Source organism: Oenanthe melanoleuca, chromosome 3 (assembly GCF_029582105.1).
Source record: "Oenanthe melanoleuca isolate GR-GAL-2019-014 chromosome 3, OMel1.0, whole genome shotgun sequence".
NCBI classification, from domain to species: Eukaryota; Metazoa; Chordata; class Aves; order Passeriformes; family Muscicapidae; genus Oenanthe; species Oenanthe melanoleuca.
In genome coordinates, this window is record NC_079336.1 from 91,101,177 (window position 1) to 91,120,856 (window position 19,680).

At 37.0% G+C, this 19,680-nt stretch overlaps 1 protein-coding gene across 5 annotated transcripts in view; it reads right to left on the reverse strand.

Annotated features, from left to right (window-relative positions):
• The window catches only part of EPRS1 (glutamyl-prolyl-tRNA synthetase 1), a 37,539-nt gene that overhangs the window by 10,261 nt on the left and 7,598 nt on the right, over positions 1-19,680 (reverse strand). For 2 of the 5 annotated variants that reach the window (XM_056486233.1, XM_056486238.1), the window contains 20 exons: positions 18,591-18,747; positions 17,362-17,501; positions 16,637-16,737; positions 15,248-15,374; positions 14,869-15,061; positions 14,314-14,485; positions 13,568-13,801; positions 12,486-12,570; positions 12,125-12,184; positions 9,595-9,705; positions 7,927-8,063; positions 7,025-7,232; positions 6,440-6,552; positions 5,692-5,809; positions 5,211-5,582; positions 4,132-4,362; positions 3,224-3,472; positions 2,425-2,655; positions 1,811-2,076; positions 798-849 (listed from right to left, as the gene is read on the reverse strand). In XM_056486233.1, the coding sequence (XP_056342208.1) occupies positions 798-849; positions 1,811-2,076; positions 2,425-2,655; positions 3,224-3,472; positions 4,132-4,362; positions 5,211-5,582; positions 5,692-5,809; positions 6,440-6,552; positions 7,025-7,232; positions 7,927-8,063; positions 9,595-9,705; positions 12,125-12,184; positions 12,486-12,570; positions 13,568-13,801; positions 14,314-14,485; positions 14,869-15,061; positions 15,248-15,374; positions 16,637-16,737; positions 17,362-17,501; positions 18,591-18,747 (3,357 nt within the window). The remainder of the gene's footprint in view (positions 1-797; positions 850-1,810; positions 2,077-2,424; positions 2,656-3,223; positions 3,473-4,131; positions 4,363-5,210; positions 5,583-5,691; positions 5,810-6,439; positions 6,553-7,024; positions 7,233-7,926; positions 8,064-9,594; positions 9,706-12,124; positions 12,185-12,485; positions 12,571-13,567; positions 13,802-14,313; positions 14,486-14,868; positions 15,062-15,247; positions 15,375-16,636; positions 16,738-17,361; positions 17,502-18,590; positions 18,748-19,680) is intronic. The other 3 variants (XM_056486235.1, XM_056486236.1, XM_056486237.1) reach the window with 3 other exon arrangements.

The window sequence follows — 19,680 nt, forward strand, 5'->3', positions numbered from 1 at the left end:
TTCAGTAATTCAAGTGTATGTCATGCAATTCAAGAGAAGTCTCCTACTGAAAACTGCTCAAATTGTTAGCAGCTAAGATATACTTTCAGGTCACTTGTGTTACCTAGAGAGGGTTAAGCAGGAATACTAAGTTTAATAATAGATCTGAATAAGGTAAACACTTAACTAAAACTGAATGTCATGAACTCAAGTAAGAGACTATAGCTACTTTCCAGGAACAAAAGCTCTGTACTTCTGTAAGAAATGTCTCTAGCTCGTATCAGAAGAGAATTTTATTCTTTAGAGTACAGGCAAAAATTATACTACTGACAGGAAATGTACACCACTGACAGCTACTTACAGTCTCTCATAACAACACTAATCTAAATTAGTCATCCCTACTTGGGTTGTTTTCAATCTCACAAGCCAGCAAAACTGTTCAGTATCAACAGATATTAACTTTTGTTATGCATCACCTTGAGCTTAAAATAAAACTCTCAATTGAAATTCCTATAATTTCAATTAAGTTTTGTACTCTTAGAGGAATCCAGGTATGAATGAAGAAAATCATATCTGTATTATATATATGTGAGATTGAGTGGTTGACACTCACCCTTTTTACAGCCTCCTAACTTTATTCAGCTCTTTACTACAAGACACTTCTAGTTAAGACCATGATGACAACGTGAGACATAGGAAAGAGCAAACACTTTGTTTTGTATTGAAAAAAAAGAGCCTAAAACAGAAAGATGTAAATCCCAAACAGACACTGATTAATAACAGAATGAAACAATTTAATCCAATTGATGTGCACTTACCTGAGAAAACCACTCTGAAAGATTTTCTTCTTTTTTAGCTTCTAGACCCAGCCTATGGTATGACAAAAGAACCAGATTTGTGCTGTTCAGCATTTAGCAGAAGAACTTATCCTAAAGCTTTTCTTTTTTATTTTGGGGCAGGGAGTATAGCATAATAAGGTGGAAGAGAATGTTTAAGTTTTACATCAAAAGGCTAAGTTTAGGCTGGTGGGAGTTGCTAGTATTTCCTTATCCTAACAAGAATATTTAATAAGAACAGCTCCAATTTTTTAGTACAGTTTGAACCCTTCTAAATCTCACTGTGGCTGTATTAAAGAATCTCACAACACATTAAAAAACTCAACCACCAGTAAGAACCTAAGATTAACCAGACCTGTGTGTGAACTGTTTTACTCTTTATTTTAAACATTTCCTACCTAGCCTGTACCTACGATTTCAGGAAAGATATGCAACTCGAATTCACCATTCATGTGAACATCAGTCACACTGTCTGAGACAGAAAACTGACCCTACCTCAAAATAAAGACAGCCAATAAAACTACAAGATTCTAAAGAAGGTTAAACTCACCAGACTCAAATGACAGAACACAAAAGCAAAGGTTTTACATCTCTACAGAGAAGTTTTAAAGATGGGAAATACATTTTTTCTGGCATTATTTCTATACAAAATAACCACATCTCTGTCTCTAATGTATGATTTATGTATATGAAACAGGAAATACATAGTAAAAAGACCTCTAAACTTTCAGCAAGACAGCAGCACATTTGCAGAAGCAAATAATAAGCACAAAAACTTCTCAGTGACAGTAACAATACAGGATGCTGAAGTACAACTGACACTAAATAAACTTTGGTAACTTGCTTTTGGCTCAATCCTGAATATGAAAATCAAGAGAGTTATTTCACCAATGTCCACACTTTCAAGTGAAATGAGGCATATATCAAACTCTAAATCTGAACAGAGGTAGGCAGTTGATATTTCTACCCAATAAGACTAAAGATTGCATCTTTACCTGGTTTGTTTCTTAGGGCCCTGGCCCTCTCCTGATCCATTTGAGGAGCGCTCATTACCACTCTGTCCTTGCAAAGGTTCTTTTCTGGGGCCATCATTTTGCTTCTGTTGCTTACTCTGCTTTTCAGACTTGTTCTCCTTCTCTTTCTTCTTTTTGTCTTTGTCATCTACACCACTAGCAGACACTGGTTTATAGTCAACTCCTGCAACAGACTTATACTGGGCCTTCAACTGAAGAAGTTCTTTAACAGCCACATCTATCTTTTCCTTGAAGAAGAAAAAAGAAAAAAAAAGAGAAATTTATAGAGAAATCACTGGAATAATACTGTTCTATCAAAAAAAAAAAAAAAAAGAAAAAATATATATAACATTATGGACATTCACAGACTGTTGGCAAAAAAATCCGCACAAGCCAGTACTTAACTTTAATGACATTTTAAAGGGACATACATGACAGTGTATCTAATTTTAAAAGTATGTTTCAGATCTCAGAATTCAAATGCTGCCTATTCTAAAGGTACTTTTCTAATTCACATAATCACACTGAATTTCAAAGAGATTTTTAGATTTAAATACATATATTACATTTTTACACTACAGTGTATATGATATTACCTTGTCTGCTTTTTCTGCTTTTAATTTCCTAACTTCATCTCCTTGAAGAGCTACTTTGCTAAACAGGGCTTTAGCTTCAGGAGTGTCTGGACCACTGGATACTGTGTTTGATGTCTGAGGCAAAGCCCCCTGAGCTACTGGTGGGTGTCCTGGCTTGTACTCCTGCCCAGTCTTCTCCTTGTAGTCAGCTTTCAGAGAAAGGAGGAGTTTCACTGCTTCATCTATTTGATCCTATGTGGAAGGAAAATAGCAAGATTTACTGGTGAGAATTAAAGAGAGAACTGGCCAGAAGCAGTGATTATCAGGCTACAAAACCAACCTAACCAACCAACAAAAAAGTCCCCAAAAAACAACCCAACACCAAAACCAATTTTGCAAGGTAGAAATACAGGCAGAAACCCTCCCCCCTCAAAAGTGCCTAAAAAGCTGCAGGTTTGTCTCATGCTCTTTTCCACAACCATCATTGAATCTGTCTAATTTTGAAAGGTCTTGCTGCTGCTGCACAAGATGCTGGAACAGTCACTTGGCCCAAATACAGCAAGAGACAGTAAAATGCATTAAACCCTTCTGCAAGCTGGATGTCTGCCATGCTCATGCCCATTCACCTAGATATGAGAGTTTAAGTTTGACTTCATATCTGAGTCAAGAAAGTATCCAGCACCAGAACAGTTCTGTTTGGCATTATCAGAGCATGCATGACCTGGACATAGGGGAGTTTGATCACTACTTGGTGAAAGACTTCCCCCCAGTGGCAAAATGTGGTCAGAATTACAATTGCTCACTCTAGTGCCCATTGTACCTTGGAAGCTTTCTCTGCCTTGAGTCTGCGTACCACTTCCCCTTGCTCAGCTACAGTATCATAAAGTGCTTTGCCATCCACTAAGCTACAGCTTGCAAAGTTACTGCAGCAGACAGGAGATGGAAGTGCAGTAGTAGATAGACAAGGAGAGGTTGAGGGTGGATTTCCAGGCTTGTACTCTTGACCTGTCTTTTGTTTATATTCTGCTTTTAGGCTTAAAAGAATTTTCACAGCCTCATCTATTTGTTCCTGAAGCAAGAGAGAAAAAACAGCAGTTGCAGATAAGGGTAGAAATAACAGAGGTAACACAATAGCTGAGAAAAACAAGCTTTACTAGAATGGCACTAAGACAGCTGTTTCAATAAAACTTCTAGAGCTATTCTGTTAGTATAAGTTGTTATTATTAAGTTCTGTGGTAAAACTTTTTAGCCAGAACACCTACAAGTTCTAAATCAAAGGACCAAATCAGGTAGCGTAGGTAAGGGCTGATTTCTGTGCCATAAAAGCCTCCCATTTAGGTGGCTTAGTCCTCTCCAGTCATAGCAGTCCATGAGTTACACACTGGAGAACAGCAGCAAATACACAGACTCTGAATAAGTAATGGTTCTTTGGTCATGATCAGGTAACTCCAAATTTATTACTGCCATTCTGGCTCCAAGTTACAGCCCTTCTTTCAAGTTACTGCCTATCCATTGCTTCACTTATCTTGTAAAAAAAAGAACTTATTTATTTTCCATGCACTAACACAGAACTCATGCAGTCAGCCATATCATCAGCTCAACAGAATCTGGGAAAGCACTTAGTGGAAACTGCTTATGTTTTGCTCCTCAAATTTTACAAAACCTGCCATTGGGTTTTAGCCTAAACTGAAGACACTCTCAACTCAGAAGCATCCCCAGGTAGAACACCTTTGAAGCTTTCTCCGATTTGAGCTTGCGGACCACTTCTCCTTGTTGGGCTACTTTGCTGTACAGAGCCTTGCTGTCTACTGGGCATGGGGATGGAGGAGTGGGAACAGGAGAACACTGAGCAGGGACAAAGACCACAGGAGGGTTTCCAGGCTTGTACTCCTGGCCTGTCTGTCGCTTATATTCTGCCTTTAGGGATAAAAGGACTTCCACAGCAGCACCTATCTCCTCCTGAAAGAAGAAAGGAAGGGGCAGAAAGAGGGAGGAACAAAGATACAGAGAACATAAGACTCTCAAGAGTACCATAAATATGTTCATAAAAAGATCTGCAGTTTATGTGCACCTATTCCATTTTCCTAAGTACTTAACAGAGTTACTCAGAGAAGTTTTTCTACTACTTTCCTATTTTAACAAAATAACTCCTCTTAAGGGATATGTAACCCTAACTGTCCTAAATAAAATTATAAGAATAAATTTATTAGATCTTTCCATTTATTTAGATTTTATGGTGCCATTAAGACACACTACTACTATCAACATTATTTAACCACCAGGCAAACTATGCTATTTTCCCTCTCTTCATTTTCTGCATTAGAAAGAAAAGAAGTAACATAGTTAATAGTAGCTATGTTTGCTATGTACAGTTACAGAGAGGAAGATGTCTCAAACACATCTGTGGCATTCGGATCTTCCCTTTTTTGTTTTGGGGCTTTGTTTTAAGACCTAAACAGCAACAATTCAATCCTACGAAGTCACATAATTTGACCATACTGAGTTAAACAAATGAAGAAATTGCCCAGGCATTTTAATCTCAAGGACTTGATTTGGATGCTGTTGGGTAAATTCTGTCCACATTTCAGAGCAGCTAAGAGCCTAAGAAATATGGGAATTCACTAATACAAACTTGGTCATACAAATCTAACTGAAAAAGTAAGTATTGGAAAACACAGAACAGAGCCCAGTCCAAATGATGACCACTATAAAAATCCTGGATTCCTAAGCACCCATCCACCTCCATAGACAGAGAACAATGGGCTATGCAAACCCAGACAAAACCAAAGGATTATTTTAATCATCACCTTAGATGCTTTCTCAGCTTTCAGTTTTCGGACTACTTCTCCTTGTTCTGCTACTTTATCATATAGAGCTTTACTGTCCAGGGTACCAGAGGTCTCAAGCTTTGATGACTGTGCAGTTCCAGATACTGGAGGATTTCCTGGCTTATACTCCTGGCCTGTCTTCTCTTTGTATTCTGCTTTCAAGGCCAGCAGTTGTTTCACAGCTTTATCAATATCTTCCTTTGCTGCCTTCTTAGCCTTCAAGTCACGAACTACATCACCCTGTGCAGCCACCTTGTTATAGATGATCAGGTGGCCTTCAGATACAGTACAGGCTGGAGCAGGGGCATGACCAACAACTGGTGCAGATTTTCCTTTTACAGCTGAAGTGGCCTTATAAAAGAAAAAAAAAAAAAAAAGCCAAGTATTCAGCATGTAATCTTGTACAGAAACAGATGGATAGTAATACATTTTATGGTACTTTCCTAAGCAACCAGTTTACCTCTTTCTTTGCAGTTTCAGCTTTGGTCTTCTCTTTTGACCCAGATGTTGGCATTTCTTTAGTGTGTCCATCAGGGATGTAAATCAAAATGCATGGGGCATCTTTACAGCTGTAAGGACTACAAAAGGATTCATAGAAAACAACAGCAAAAGAAATGCAAGACAAATATCAAACACTTATTGAAACAAATGAGCTACTCTTTCCAAAAGATGCTCTCACACAACTGCAGGTTTATCTTTGTACACAGCTGTAATGACCTAAATGTATGTAACTGAGGATCTCCAATGATTCCTCTTACGTGCAAGTTTTCCTTTTTTTCTAACATTTATATGTTTATGTTATAATTGCATAAGAACAAAGAAGTGTTTGATAAGAAGCTAAAGAAGTGTTACAATTCAGTAGTATGTGCCCAGTCTAATTGGAAAAATGCCTGTTGTATTCTGCAGCATTGCTCCTTAATTTCTATACTTCAAATCACAATGAAACCATGACCTCATTACCAAGTCCAGGTTAGCTGGGGTGCACCTCAAGCGCCACATACTTGGCTTAAGATAGTTTGAAGAGGCAGGAACATGCAAAATAAAAGCCATGCCAGTCCACAGAGGTATTCCTCAGAAAGATCATGGTAATGGGGAAAATATTTGCAGACAGCATTACTCTTGCCAATGTGTGTCTGTGAAAACTCTAAACCACAACAAGCTAAAGCAAATTCTGTGAAGTCTGTTTAGACCATTCTCAGTCAACTTACCTCACTGGCTCATAGGGCTGATCACAAATAAAAAATCCTCTCCTCTGAAGTTGTATGATGTCTCCTTTTTTCAATTCCTTAAGGCATGGATCACCCAGCATCAGTTCTTCTTGCTGTAAGTGTAAAAAGAAATCAGTCCATGTCTAACAGAGCAAAGGAACAGTAAGAAATAGAGATGTAGAAGGACAGTGGTGATTTTCTCCTTTTCAAAATGCCAAAATGTTACTTAATTCAAGCAGCAGCAGAACTAGAAGTACTAGAAGTGCTAGTACTAGAAGTACTAGCAAGAAGATGCCATATCATAAGAATGTATCACAACAAAAACTCAAACTATTGGTCTCATATGTGTAAAATCCTGGTGACAACTGAGAATAAACAAGAGTCATATTTTAATGTTGAGATTATGAAAGGTTACATGGAAACATAGAAACTAGATACACCAGCACAATTTATCTGTTTGACACACAACCAATTAAATTTTAAAAAGAGCAACTAGAAATAGTGAATATTTAAAAAAAACCCCAAAACCAAAAACAAACAGCAATAAGTTTAGTGAAATTAAAAGGCCATAAAAATATGACTCACCTTACTATTTCGGTTGATATATTGCTTGAAGTCTTCATCTTTACCTAGAACTGGCTTAGTGATCAGATGCTCATAATTAACACAGACAGTTGGGATGAGGGGTGCACGTGGAGTTTCTGCCAACCAAGTGATCTTAGTAGTTTTTTTGAAGTCCTTGTTATCTAAGTTCAACTTGGCATCGATGGACACAATCTTTCCACTTGAATTTCTACAGGAAAACACAAATTGTAATGGTACAGCCTAAATGATCAGTTCTGATTCAATACTACAAAAATAAGTGTTCAGAGCTCATTTTTGAAGAGTGAATCACAGAAAATAGAAGAGTGCATTCATTCCTGTTGAAGGTCTCCATTAATTTTGTTGTCTCAAATATCAATACAGAGTAAAAAGCGTGGGGAAAAAAATCTTTGCATATTTATGTTCCCTACCAGAGCTCACCCCACTGTCTCAACACAACCACTTCAAAGATACTATGATGACATTAAATGGTCTCCTTCCCCACCTTAACAGTTGTGCAGGTGAAACTGTGACAGGTTTGGTTTCTCAGTATGCAAAACCAGTATTTCGTTATGGGTTGAAAGTTGTTAAAATTCTAGGTGAATTTTTCTGACTGAAAATGCTGTTTTAGAGTGGCAACATTACCACAGAATCATGGACAGGACTGGATGAAAGGGACATGCAGCATCAGGACTGACTAATGATTTCAAACCTGAATCTACAGTAAAATACATTCTATGCTAAAATGCAGTTTCGTGGCATATTTCAAAGATTTATAAATATAGAATCATAGAATGCACTTATATGGCCAACATTAATTCTTTACAGTTACAAGCTTCCCGTTAAAAGAAAAAGCAACAAAAAGCAGAAAAGCAAAAATTTCAATCTGCCACTAAACAGGTTACCTGCTTAATTTGGTGATGATGATATTGCCCCAATTTATGAAGGTAACCACCTCTCCCTCTGCCAGGGTCTCTGCATCTGCACCCTCGATGAGGACTCTGGAGCTGTACCACACAGGCTTCAACCCAACGTCAGCATTCTGCCAATAATGGTTTACATTTCAAAGACAGCAGATGAAGACAGAAGATGGACAATAACAGTAATGCAAAGCTACAATATTTTTCCACAGCTCTCTCCAGTTTCTTGTTCACAGGTGTTGCCCACATTCCCCCAACAGTACACTCAAAAAATCCACGGATGGCATATTCCATTTCCTTACAGTCTACATATCTTTAAACCCAACAGGTTTAACAGGTAAACCAAAAGTTTTTCTCCAGTTTCCATTTTGCTATGCAAATTCCCTACAAAACTGATTTCAGAACTCTCATTTGTGCTTTTTTATAAAGTTATTATGGAAATATATATGCAGCTTCTTTCAGCTGCATAGATTTGTAAAGATGGAAACCAGAACTACATCATTTGTAAAATGTTCAACATTAAAGTATCTCAACAATTGAGATAAACTTCTATCTTCTAAAAAAGGCCAACAACTGTGAGTTCAGACTTTTTCAGCTGTCAGGAGTTTTCAATTTGCTTCTTCTGGTCAGTATTTATTTCATTATATACTGGAGCCAGCATTTACTGGTACTATAAATGTTTCAATATGCTGGCTTGTATCTGACCAAACTTCAGACTTTTTGAGCCTTGAAGAGTCACAACTCTCACTTAAAGCTGCTCAAAACCTTTTTCCTTGCTATCAGCCATGGGGAAGAGGAGAAACCCAATATCCACATTTCAGTTTCAAGAAATGGCTACAGGAACACTCAGAGCAACATAACCCAAACAAAGGAATGAAGCAAAGCCTCAGCAATATCCACTAATTTCTCAGTGTAAGTGTATATAATTATAACTAAGGGATGTTTTCAGTGAAGTTTAAGCACAATTTTAGACATCAGACCTAAAGGAAAGCATCTTTGTTAACTGTAGCAAGAAAGAGTTCTATCAGTACCACACTCCACTTTTAAAGGACATTACTCTGTTTACTGGATACTAAAAGTATCAAATCAGCAAGTTCTTAGCTTGTGATAAGAACTATTTGCTATACAAATTTAAAAGTCTTATTAAAAATCCAGAGATTGACAGAATCAACAGGTTAATATATTACCTCTCCACATAAAACCTGGTTTTATCAACCACTTAAAAAACACCTCCCTGTTAATGAATAAAGAGTGTCTACTGTATTAAAGCCATAAAGCTTGAATAAAATTTAATATTTAACTTCTCTGTGAAAGTTAGCATCAAACAATAGGAAAACCAGTTTGAGCAGCACTCCAGGCTTGTAATGCCTCACCTCTTCCCGGGGAGGAAAACTCCCAGGGAGGCCACTTAGGGCACCTTTTATATGCACTTTATAGATTTATAAAAACAGTTCCCTCTTAAAAGAGCAAACATGTTTAGTAGTAGCATGGTTTTTGACAATTCTGAGGCAAAAAAAAAAAAACCACTCCTTGGATAGATCTCATGCTATCTGAGCAAGCTAAAAGCAGGACTCTCCTTCCTGACTGTTTCATGCCAAGGTACTTCCCAACCTTTCTGAGCTGCAGCACAAAAATATTAAGTAAAGCAAGAACCTTTGGATGTTTAGCCACTTCTTTCATCTCCTCTTGAGCTTCAGGAATATTTACTGGGACTACTGCATCTTTCAGTAAAGCAGTGTACCGAGGTGCTACTGGGTCTATAACCTACAGAAAACAAATTAGGTGGATCATGAATATATGCCACTGACAGAGAAATAAGGTGCTTCACAAAACAATAACCACAAAAAAGAAGGATTATTAACTGGTATTGTTTATGTTACTGCATTTTTTCAAAGTTTGTTTTAATGTCACTTTCATCTAAAGCTACCAAATAGTGAGAATATAGTGGTAATACTTCACAATTTCCAATCTTTGCTAAAATACTCTGAGTAAAAACTGGATTGGGTACTACTGACAGCAGAAGTAACCCAAATTATGGCCCAATGCCTTCTAGAGAAGGCACAGAAGTGTACTCTGATACAGTTTTACTGTGCACATAGGCTATTACATCTGACTCGCTTTTTCTCTAGTTCACTAAATTTAAAGTAATAATTTTTAAGTGGAGTTTGTTCTTTTGCCAGCAGCACAAGACCTGATCTCATACTCATTTTCCAGGCCAGTACTCCAGCAGAGTAAGTGAAAGAACTGGCTGTCACTGAGGAGGCACCAATCAAGTCTGCAATTTTACTACAGACACATTAGATACTATAATAAGGCAATACCATAACATTGACTTCATTAGGATTTCTACAATATGAGTTTGGCAAGAAAAAGGTACCACTAGGATGTCTTCCTGTATTTTTGCTGCCCATTATCAAACTTAGCTGCTACAGTTTTACACAGCATTTTTTATACCTGAAATACTGTTTTATCAAATGTTCAGAGGCACTTAAATTAAGGTAAAGCAGTCATCTAAAGCCAAAAGGAATATCAGATATCTACCAGGTTAACTGGAAACTAACACAAAGGAAAACACCTGCTTTTATTAATATAAAGTGATTTTTGCTCTGCTTGGTTTATTCCTGCTCAAGTGAAAATCTACACAGCTATGTATTATTCCATATTTTGGAAAAAAAGTATTTAACTTCTAATTACTTGACATTAACTATATAAAGTTATATGATGATATACTTTTAAGGAGACACACTTTTATAACTTGGTAGTCTTATAAGTCTCCTAAATATTAGACATACACTTTGAAAAAGGACTTGCATATATCAAAATGTAGGGGTATTATATGATTTAACATCATAATTTTCATAATTAAATTATCAGATTTTACAGTAGTATTACCAGACTCTTTATTTTAGTTATTAAAACTCAGTCCCTCCTCAGGTGCTAAAAATTACAGGATCACATATAAAATATGAGTTGTCACATTGATAAAGTATTTGAGCTCAGAACTACCTGTAAGCAGCCAATTGGTTTTGCTCATATTGCAGACAGCTTACAATCTGCACAGCCACATGTAAATAAAATTGGCTAATAAATATGGTGCTGTACAAGGAGCTGAGTCAGAGGTCTAAGAAACTCAGTTTAAAAGTCAATTTTAAGAAATGAGCCTTGACAGTTCACTGTGGATTCTTCCCCTCAAGCCAGTTGTTAGTCATAAATTTTTATGTCATAAATGTCTGTCATAAATGTTAGTCATAAATATTTATGCAGCAACAGAAAGAACCAATTAATAAACCTACATGTATGTAGCAAATCAAATGCAAAATACATGAAGAAATACAAGACACATGCCAGACAAGCAAAAACAATTTAAATGAACAGATCCAGGTACTATCTAAGCAAAACCAAGCAGGAATCCCAATGCAAAATAACAGGTGTTTCCACAATCACACAAAATATGCAATCCTCATGAAAACAAATCGCCTTATTATAGTGTCCAAGCATCTGCTGCCAAAAAGCAACTCATCATTGCATGTCAAGATGCAATATTCCTGATTTGCCATTCAGTCAGAAACTCCAGCAGTGCTGGCTTTGTCTCCCCAGGCAGAGCAGGCAGCGCCTTCATCCTTTTGCCACAGAAAGGAAACGCAGCCAACGTGAACCAAATCAGGGAAAATTTGTGTTTATGTGACAAATCAGCCAAACCAGAGGTGGGCAGCCTTTGAAAACTAGGAATAATGCATTTTCAGTGAGTTTGTAGAGCTCCTGTTATACAAGCAAGTGTGACTGTGCTATGAAGCTGCGAAATGATAGCTTATGCTATGTATGCTTACAGCACTGTAAGCTATATGCTGAGGTAAAAAGCATTAAGTAATACCTTCTTACAGATAGCTCGCAGCTTGAAAGCAGAAAAATGAAATGCAGTTTTCAGATCAGATTTACAGCAAATACCATTATCTTTTCCCGTACTACTAAGGAAGGCAAGCAAGTACTGGTCTAGGAGAATCAATAGGATTAGTGCTTCTTCAGGTTAGAAGGGGGGACATTCCATTTTCCTGAGAGTGTGCCAAATGATGTAGCATACTGCAACTGCTACTTGTTGTGATAAGCACTCCAATGAACGCTGGATTCTCTACATATCCTAGAAAGAGGATATCAGGAGTAGCATCAAATCTGGGTAAACACATACCTTTTTGTTAAAGGACCAGATTTTATCCCACTCCATATTCACAACAGATCGAGAGGAGCCCTGGGGGAAAAAAACCCAAACCAACACCACATTAATATAAACATTCTAGCTCTTAGACTAATTTAAAACAAAGTTCTTTAAACTGGAAACCCTCTATGGTTTGCTTTCATCGAAAACAGTTTTTGAGCTTGAAATATAAATCCTTTTCAAGTAAGAAACCTGCAAGACCATTTTGCCAATGCACATCGAAGTAGCAAATCTTCAAAAGAAACCTCCCAGTGATAAGTACATTAACTGAAGCTTCACAAAAACTTGTGAAATTTATCAAGGGAGATTCAAGGAATCAGAAAAAAATACCCACCTGAGCAGCAATAAATTGTTTTAGCCCTTCAACTGTCATGCCTCTTCTCAGGACACCACGCACAGTGGGAAATCTTGGGTCATCCCTAGTGGAAAAAGGTATTCCATTAGTGTCATATGCTAGATTTTCTAGATTCTACACTGATCAAGAACTTTACTAATACTGCCACACACAAAAGGCACAGCCCCAGTGCATTTTACTCAGTGAACTCACAGCTAGGTGGGAATACCTAACTGAGAAGACTGAGGACTTATCCATACAAAATGTATGGCGAAGGTTAGGTCTCAAAAACAAGCAAGGCAAAAGTTATGTTCCTATCCATTATTTCCTTTCCAAAGGCACTCAGAAAATATTACTGGCCTCTTGATATAAGCAATAGAATTCTAAGATTTTTTTTTTTGTCTTATGAAAGAAATAAAAAAAGCCTAATCTGTGATGTAACATTTGAGTTTGGTAGGAACATTAATCAAACCTTGCTGAGGACCCAACAGGGAGGCTTAGGGAAGGAAAGGTCATCGTAAGACCTGCTACATCTCTAGGGAAAAAAATCCAGGCAGGGGTAGGAAAGGATAAATTTGGCTCTAGACAAGTGGCTCCATGCATAAACTAGGAGTCTAAGTTTCCAACTCAATTGACAACTAGACAACCAGTCCACCAAACTCCCGTTGGCAGAAATGGAATTAATCTGAAAAATTTAACAGAAGGAAGGTGAGGGCAGGTGGAAGAGAAGTGCCATGGATTTGACTAGATGGACAGGACCAGAAATACTTCAGTCCAGGCCCTCTTCAGGCATTGTTTAGGAATGACTCCAATGACAACAACCAATGACTCAAGAGTGGAAAACATATAAATGCCACCCACAACAAGAGCCAGAGTCCAAAAATAAGCTGCCTCATGTTTATTACAGGACATGAATATGTATGTACACAGCTACTGTAGAACAGACATGCAGAACCCAGTGTAAATAATCTGTATTTTTTAATGTTGTTTAAGTAGTCATTCAAACTATCCCAAAGCAAAAATGAATGTGCCAGTCCCAAGGATCCTAGGGAACAGTGCTGACCTAGAGCCATGGAACATACCATCCATCCACAAGGCCTTCGTTGACAAACCACGTGAGCTTTCTCTTGGAGAGCACAGTGTTGTTGAGGTTTAGCCTGCTATATTCCCATATATATGGTTTCCTTATGCCCAGAGCTTCAATAATCCAGTAGAATTGTTCATCTCTGTCATGGTATTCAGTTGTTCTCAGTGCATGTGTGACACCTTCAATACTATCAACAATGGGGCAGGCAAAGTCGTACGTGGGATAAACCCTGACAAAAAAGATCTTTAATTAGCAGGGCAGAACAAAACACTTTCCTCCCACCTAAACATTTAAACTTAGCACAGTTTATGTTCAGGTATTATAAATATTTATAATCTATGATCCTGAAAACCTTCAGATTAGGACTAAAATAACATATTCACAACAAGCAATCCACAAAAAGATCCAGAGGGCAATACACTTTCATGTGAAGAAAGCCTTCAAGAAATTAACTGATCACACCCTTAATATTCAAGCCTAAAAAAACCCCCTACACTGCTAATGTTGTTTTCAAACATATATAAGGACCAAAACTGAAATAATATTCACTGTTGACCATGACAACTATCTCACAGGTTTTAGAAGTCTTTTGCACGACTTTCAGAAAGTCAAGAGACTCATCACATATTCTGGTTGAAAAATGCTAGCAAGTGCCAAGAATCAAAAGAAACTTCCTAAGAAATTGTAAATGCCTTGAAAAGAGCAAAAGCTACAAGCCACACAAGGAGAAAGTGGACATACTTGTAGGTACTTCCAGTCCGAGGGTGAGGCTGGTTTTTGCAACGATAAAGAGTTGGATCCCTCATACATCCATTATTACTACTCATATCTATTTTAGCTCGTAGGCAACAAGTCTGTCCGTATTCTGTTCCCTTTTTCATTTCTTCCCACATTTGTAGATTCTTATTAACACCTAAGAACAACAAAAATAAACCATTTTCTAAGGTATTATGAAGCTGATACAGAATCAAGTTTGATTACTGCAGTAAAAAAAATCAGTGTCACCCCCCTCTTTGGACACTAAAATTCATTTTCACACATTTTACATTTTGAATTTTTTAAGTGGTAATGAAAGAATGGTAATTAATTCATACATACATAAGTTTACTGCCCTGGTCTAAATGTATACTTAATTCATACAGCCTTATAGAACAAAGCACTAAACACTTTCAAGTCCCTGTAAGGACCTTGAAGATATGAAATTTAGTAATCTTACTCATATTCATTAATAAAAATCAAGTTTTGATGTCAAAGCAAAAAGGTAAGAAAGAAAGATCAAAGCTTAAAATATCTTACAGTTATTTCTGTGTTTAGATTCCACTCTTTGCTCACGCTCTGCTTTCATTTGCTCTGCAGGAGTATCATCCACATAAGCCTTCCCTTCTTGAATAAGCTTCTCAGCATATTTCATTATTGTTTCAAAGTGATCTGAGGTATATGTAAATTGATCTGGTTTGATATGCAGCATGGCAACATCTTCAAGAATAACCTGCAAAGTGTGAAAATGCGTGCTGTAATATTCAGGAAAGCTAGTTTTCTTACATCTTTATCCTCTTCATGTCAGATGTGGTGTTTTTAATGCTCCATTGTGCAGGAAGGATAAGCATGAAAGAAAAGAGAGGCATGCACTTATCATTCTTTCACAGCCTATAATCACTCTGATATCTTATCATACCTTTTCAAAGTCCTCTTTCTCTTTTTCTGGATTTGTGTCATCAAATCTCATAATAAGTTTTCCTTTAAAATTAACTTGGTAGTGCTGATTTAGCAGAGCAGCTTTGGCATGACCAATATGCAGATATCTACAAAGGAAATTTAAAAAATAAATATATACACCAGAAATACCTCAGCTAGACTTCTTTATTTGTGAGGGAAGGAGAAAGAATGGAAAGCAATACCTAAGTGAAACAAACAAACCAACCTAGGATATTTGTTGAAATACTATCCTTTTATGAAAATGAATTATGTTTCTTCTACCACAAATTTAGTAGTTAACTGTTAAAAATATCTAAAGCTGTAAATTAGAGTGTTACTATGGATATAAAGATTAGAGTGCAATTATCTCTATTTCTCCAGACTAACTTAAAGCAACTGCTGATGATGACCAGTAGCAGGTACCAGATAATCTGAACCTACCACATTAACAAGAGTGGAATTTTCTGACTGCTATGTATTTTTTATTATAAGCTAAAAAGCTACTGACATTTTAAACTAAATATAAATCCCCAAATCCACAAAATTAAAATCTCTTACAAAAAGAGAGTAATATGTTCCTGAAGAACAGTGTTTTAAAACACCAGGATTAAGACACTAAAACCTACTAAAGTAAATTGAGACTAATCTATGTTATAGACATACATGTACATAAATACATAATTTACAGTATTTGAGTAATGGTTTATATTGGACTAATAGAGTAAGAAACACAACTACAGAAATCATGTGATGCTGAACAGCCAGTTCATTAAACTGGCAATCACAGAAATTTTATAAGTCATTGGGCAACTCCAAAAAAAAAACCAGAAAAGAACAAGCTGGCTGAAAACTGAGTTTATTATAGTGGCTCATCACACCTCCTCTGTGTGATTTTTAAGGAGTTTGTGCTTTGGTATTCCACACAGTCTGGACCCCTGAGCCTCCATTATACATCTGATACAAGCTTCCCCAAGGGAGGCTATCTCATCCATCTTTCCTTTCTCAAATCTAAGCTTCCTTGGGAAGCACCAAGTCCCTTGACCCAATTCATATGGTCTGCATGTCCACACATTAGCTCCTGGCAGGGCACACACATCCATTATCCATACAAATGCCATCCTCCTGCTTCTTCTCATCCCACTGCTGAGAAGCACAACATCACCTCACAACTAAACTCTCTATTTTAAGTTCAGGCAACAGTGCAATGAAGTACAGAGAAGTGAATGAACAGCTCTAGTGGAGATAAAGCTTTAAACTCTCATTTGGTTTAACAGCCTTGTCTGATAAGCTGATTAACCAAAGCACCATTTTTTTTTTTTTTAAAGACAAAACACAAATAGAACCTTCTCTAAATATTCATGTTTCTTACCCACTTGCTTCAGGAGGAAACCTCACAATGACCTTTCCCATCTCTGCACCAGGAAGTTCAACAAACTTCCCAACATCCGCTTTCTTTTCTTTTTCTGTTGCCTTGAAAAGAGGCATAATTACAGATTTTATTAGCTGCAAAATCAGATATAAAACTCTAGATAATAACTGCTGTATTGAAGTCTCCTTTCAAACCTACAAGCTGTCATACTGGACCCCAAATCAATCTCTTCACAATTTTCACATAACTCAAGGTACACCAAAACAAGATTAATTCTGAAGTTTTAAGTTATTTTGTCTTCAAATCTGGTCCAGGACTGAAAAGCCCCACCAAGCTAATTTATTCCATAGAAGAAATCAATTGCTAGTTAAGGTTTTGTATCTTAAGTGTTCTTAACCTGAAGATGATTAACAGATTCAGTCAACTGAAGAGAGCAATCTTTGCAGGTCTATTAGGATCTCAAACTCTCTTTAGAAAAAGCAAACAATATATCTAAAGAGCAGTGCTGATTAAAAGAAGAGGTGCCATATTTCCATGATAAGCACTGGTCTAGACAACTCATGCCTTTCTAAACTTGAAAGTGACAGCTCTGGCTGTAAACAAGAGTTTAGTTCACTGTATGACTGCTTACTTTCAGTTTTTAATTCTCTAACTTAAAAAAAAAATCTTGCAGTGTATTCACAGAAATTAAGCTACCCTCTCCAGAGGATCTGAGTAAATCTTACCATTTTAACCTTTGGTGCACCAGCAGCCCACTTGGCTCCTACTGACTGGAAAGCACGCTGTGCCTCAAGGAAGCTGTACCATCTCTTTGCATGCACAGGAGCTTTGTTTTGTTCTAACTGCTCCTGCCACGTGCTATTACCTGTTAGAAAACAAAGAAGTTTTCAAATTATTACATTATAAAAATAAAATTATTTTTATCAACCGCAGCTTTTTAAGACTAAGAAAAGATGATTTAAAAAATCTACTCATTCTCTTTTCTGAAGAGATTCAGTCATGGGGACAAAAGCCATTCAAAAGCATATTAAATAAACAAATTCTCTTAAAACATACTGCATTCCTTCTTGGATTCAGCAAGGCAGAAGGTGAGGGGGAACAGCCAACACACATTTTTCCTTATATTATCCACCTCAAAATTAGTTGCAACTTGATTTCAAGACAGATATTATAGGATATCCTTTTATTGTGTTAACATTTGATGTTTTCTAAGCTTTATCATAAGTGAAACATGTGCCAATACTCCCCTTTATTTCTGAGGAGCTATATTCTCACAATCTAATTTCCAAGGAATACAGCTTCATTAGGATTCTCATGGGGAAAAGGAGGGGGAAAAAAAGAATACTCCCTTCAGATTGCTCTTAAGAGCAGCAACTTTGAAAAAATACCAAAAGTTGTTATGCCCTTTACTTTCAAGTGGAATTGGGTTATACTGAATGGTAGATTGTCACCTACCACCTTTAGATATAGAGCTAAGAGAAAATAAAAACCAAATCCATAAAAACAGATCATTAAAGCTTCTTAAACATCTAAAGAGCATTTTGCAAAGTAACATCTACCTCTTTTAATAATTCAAAGTAAACACAGAAGAAATTTCTTCTGCTAAGATAATGCCACAGAATGGTCTATGCACATAATTTTAAGTTGCACATTTTCATATTGAGGCAACAGGCAACAAAAGATGTTCTTACAATCAGTAATACAAAAGAAGTCAGAAAAAAAATCCACTTATGGATTACAGCTCATGAATTTCCAAACGTAACAACAATTTCAAAAAAAGAAATCTAAGATTTTCTAAGCTATACTATTGCCATCACTAGTGATGCACAGGTCACAGCAGTGTGCATGACAGTACACAGTCTGTCTGTCACACAGCTAGGAGTCACTACTAGCATCCAGGATTCCTGTTGTATATTGATTGCAAGCCAAGGGAACAGAGAACAAAAGCCAATACCTTTTAGTACAGCCCAGACACACAAGTCTGCAAGACTCAGAGAGTTTCCCACCAAGTAGGTCCTTAGAGACAGGCAGTGGTTGAGTTCTTGGATGGCTGAAGGGAACTGGCTGGCAGTGGATAGTTTTGTAGCACTAAACTCCAGCCAATGGTCAATCTTGTTTGAAGGGACAAAAGATGGTTAAAGTTACTTAAGGAATGAGGATTAAGCTTGTTAAATAACTGAATAATATACAATCAGTCTAATGACTGAACAGAAAGCATTAACAGGAACATTAGCATTAATTATTTCAGATCATTACATATCCTTTTAGATTTGAAGAAATCAAACCCCTGCCCTTCACAAGTCCTACTCCTCTCTTCTGCAGAAGTCTCTTCCTGCAACTTTGCATGTAAGCACACAAAAAAAAAGTTAAGAATTAGACTGGTTAATAATGGAGCCCTGTCTACAAACTGAATCCCTCAACCTTGCAAGTATCTCTTCTACTCCTCTGGTCCTATTTCAAGTGTAAGTGTTCTGCAAACTGCAGTGGGAATCCTTCCAACATTCAAGCCAACGTGGCAGGCACAGATGTAATTACAACCAGAATTCAGTTCAGTCAGTTGCATGCCAAAATATGTGCACCACAAATGCAGCTGTCCCTGTACTTCTCCAAGTACAGCATTATTATGGAAAGAGGCAAAAGTGAAAGAAAGTATTGTACCAGAAATACCAGCCTTGAAAGTGTGTTTGCTGAGATCTGGGCTTAACTTAAAAACAAGGGATTTGGACAGAAATTTCAAATAGCCAGAAGATAACTTACAGCTTTTAAATGCCTCACAGGCAAAGTACTATGACAACACTTCCCTTGAGACCAACTATGAGGGCTGAAGAGTGATTGAAGAGTGATTACCACTGGCTGCAAGAAGAGAAGGCTGAATCAAGTCCTTCAGTCCTTCCCCAAATTTCCGAGGAAATAAATTTCAATTTGTCTGCTGGTTTCAGTTATCAATTTAAAATTCAGCATAGGATGGATTATTCTGAGCTAGACCCAGGATGAAACTGGGGTCAGTTTTGTATATCAGACACAGCAGAAACTATTTCAGGACT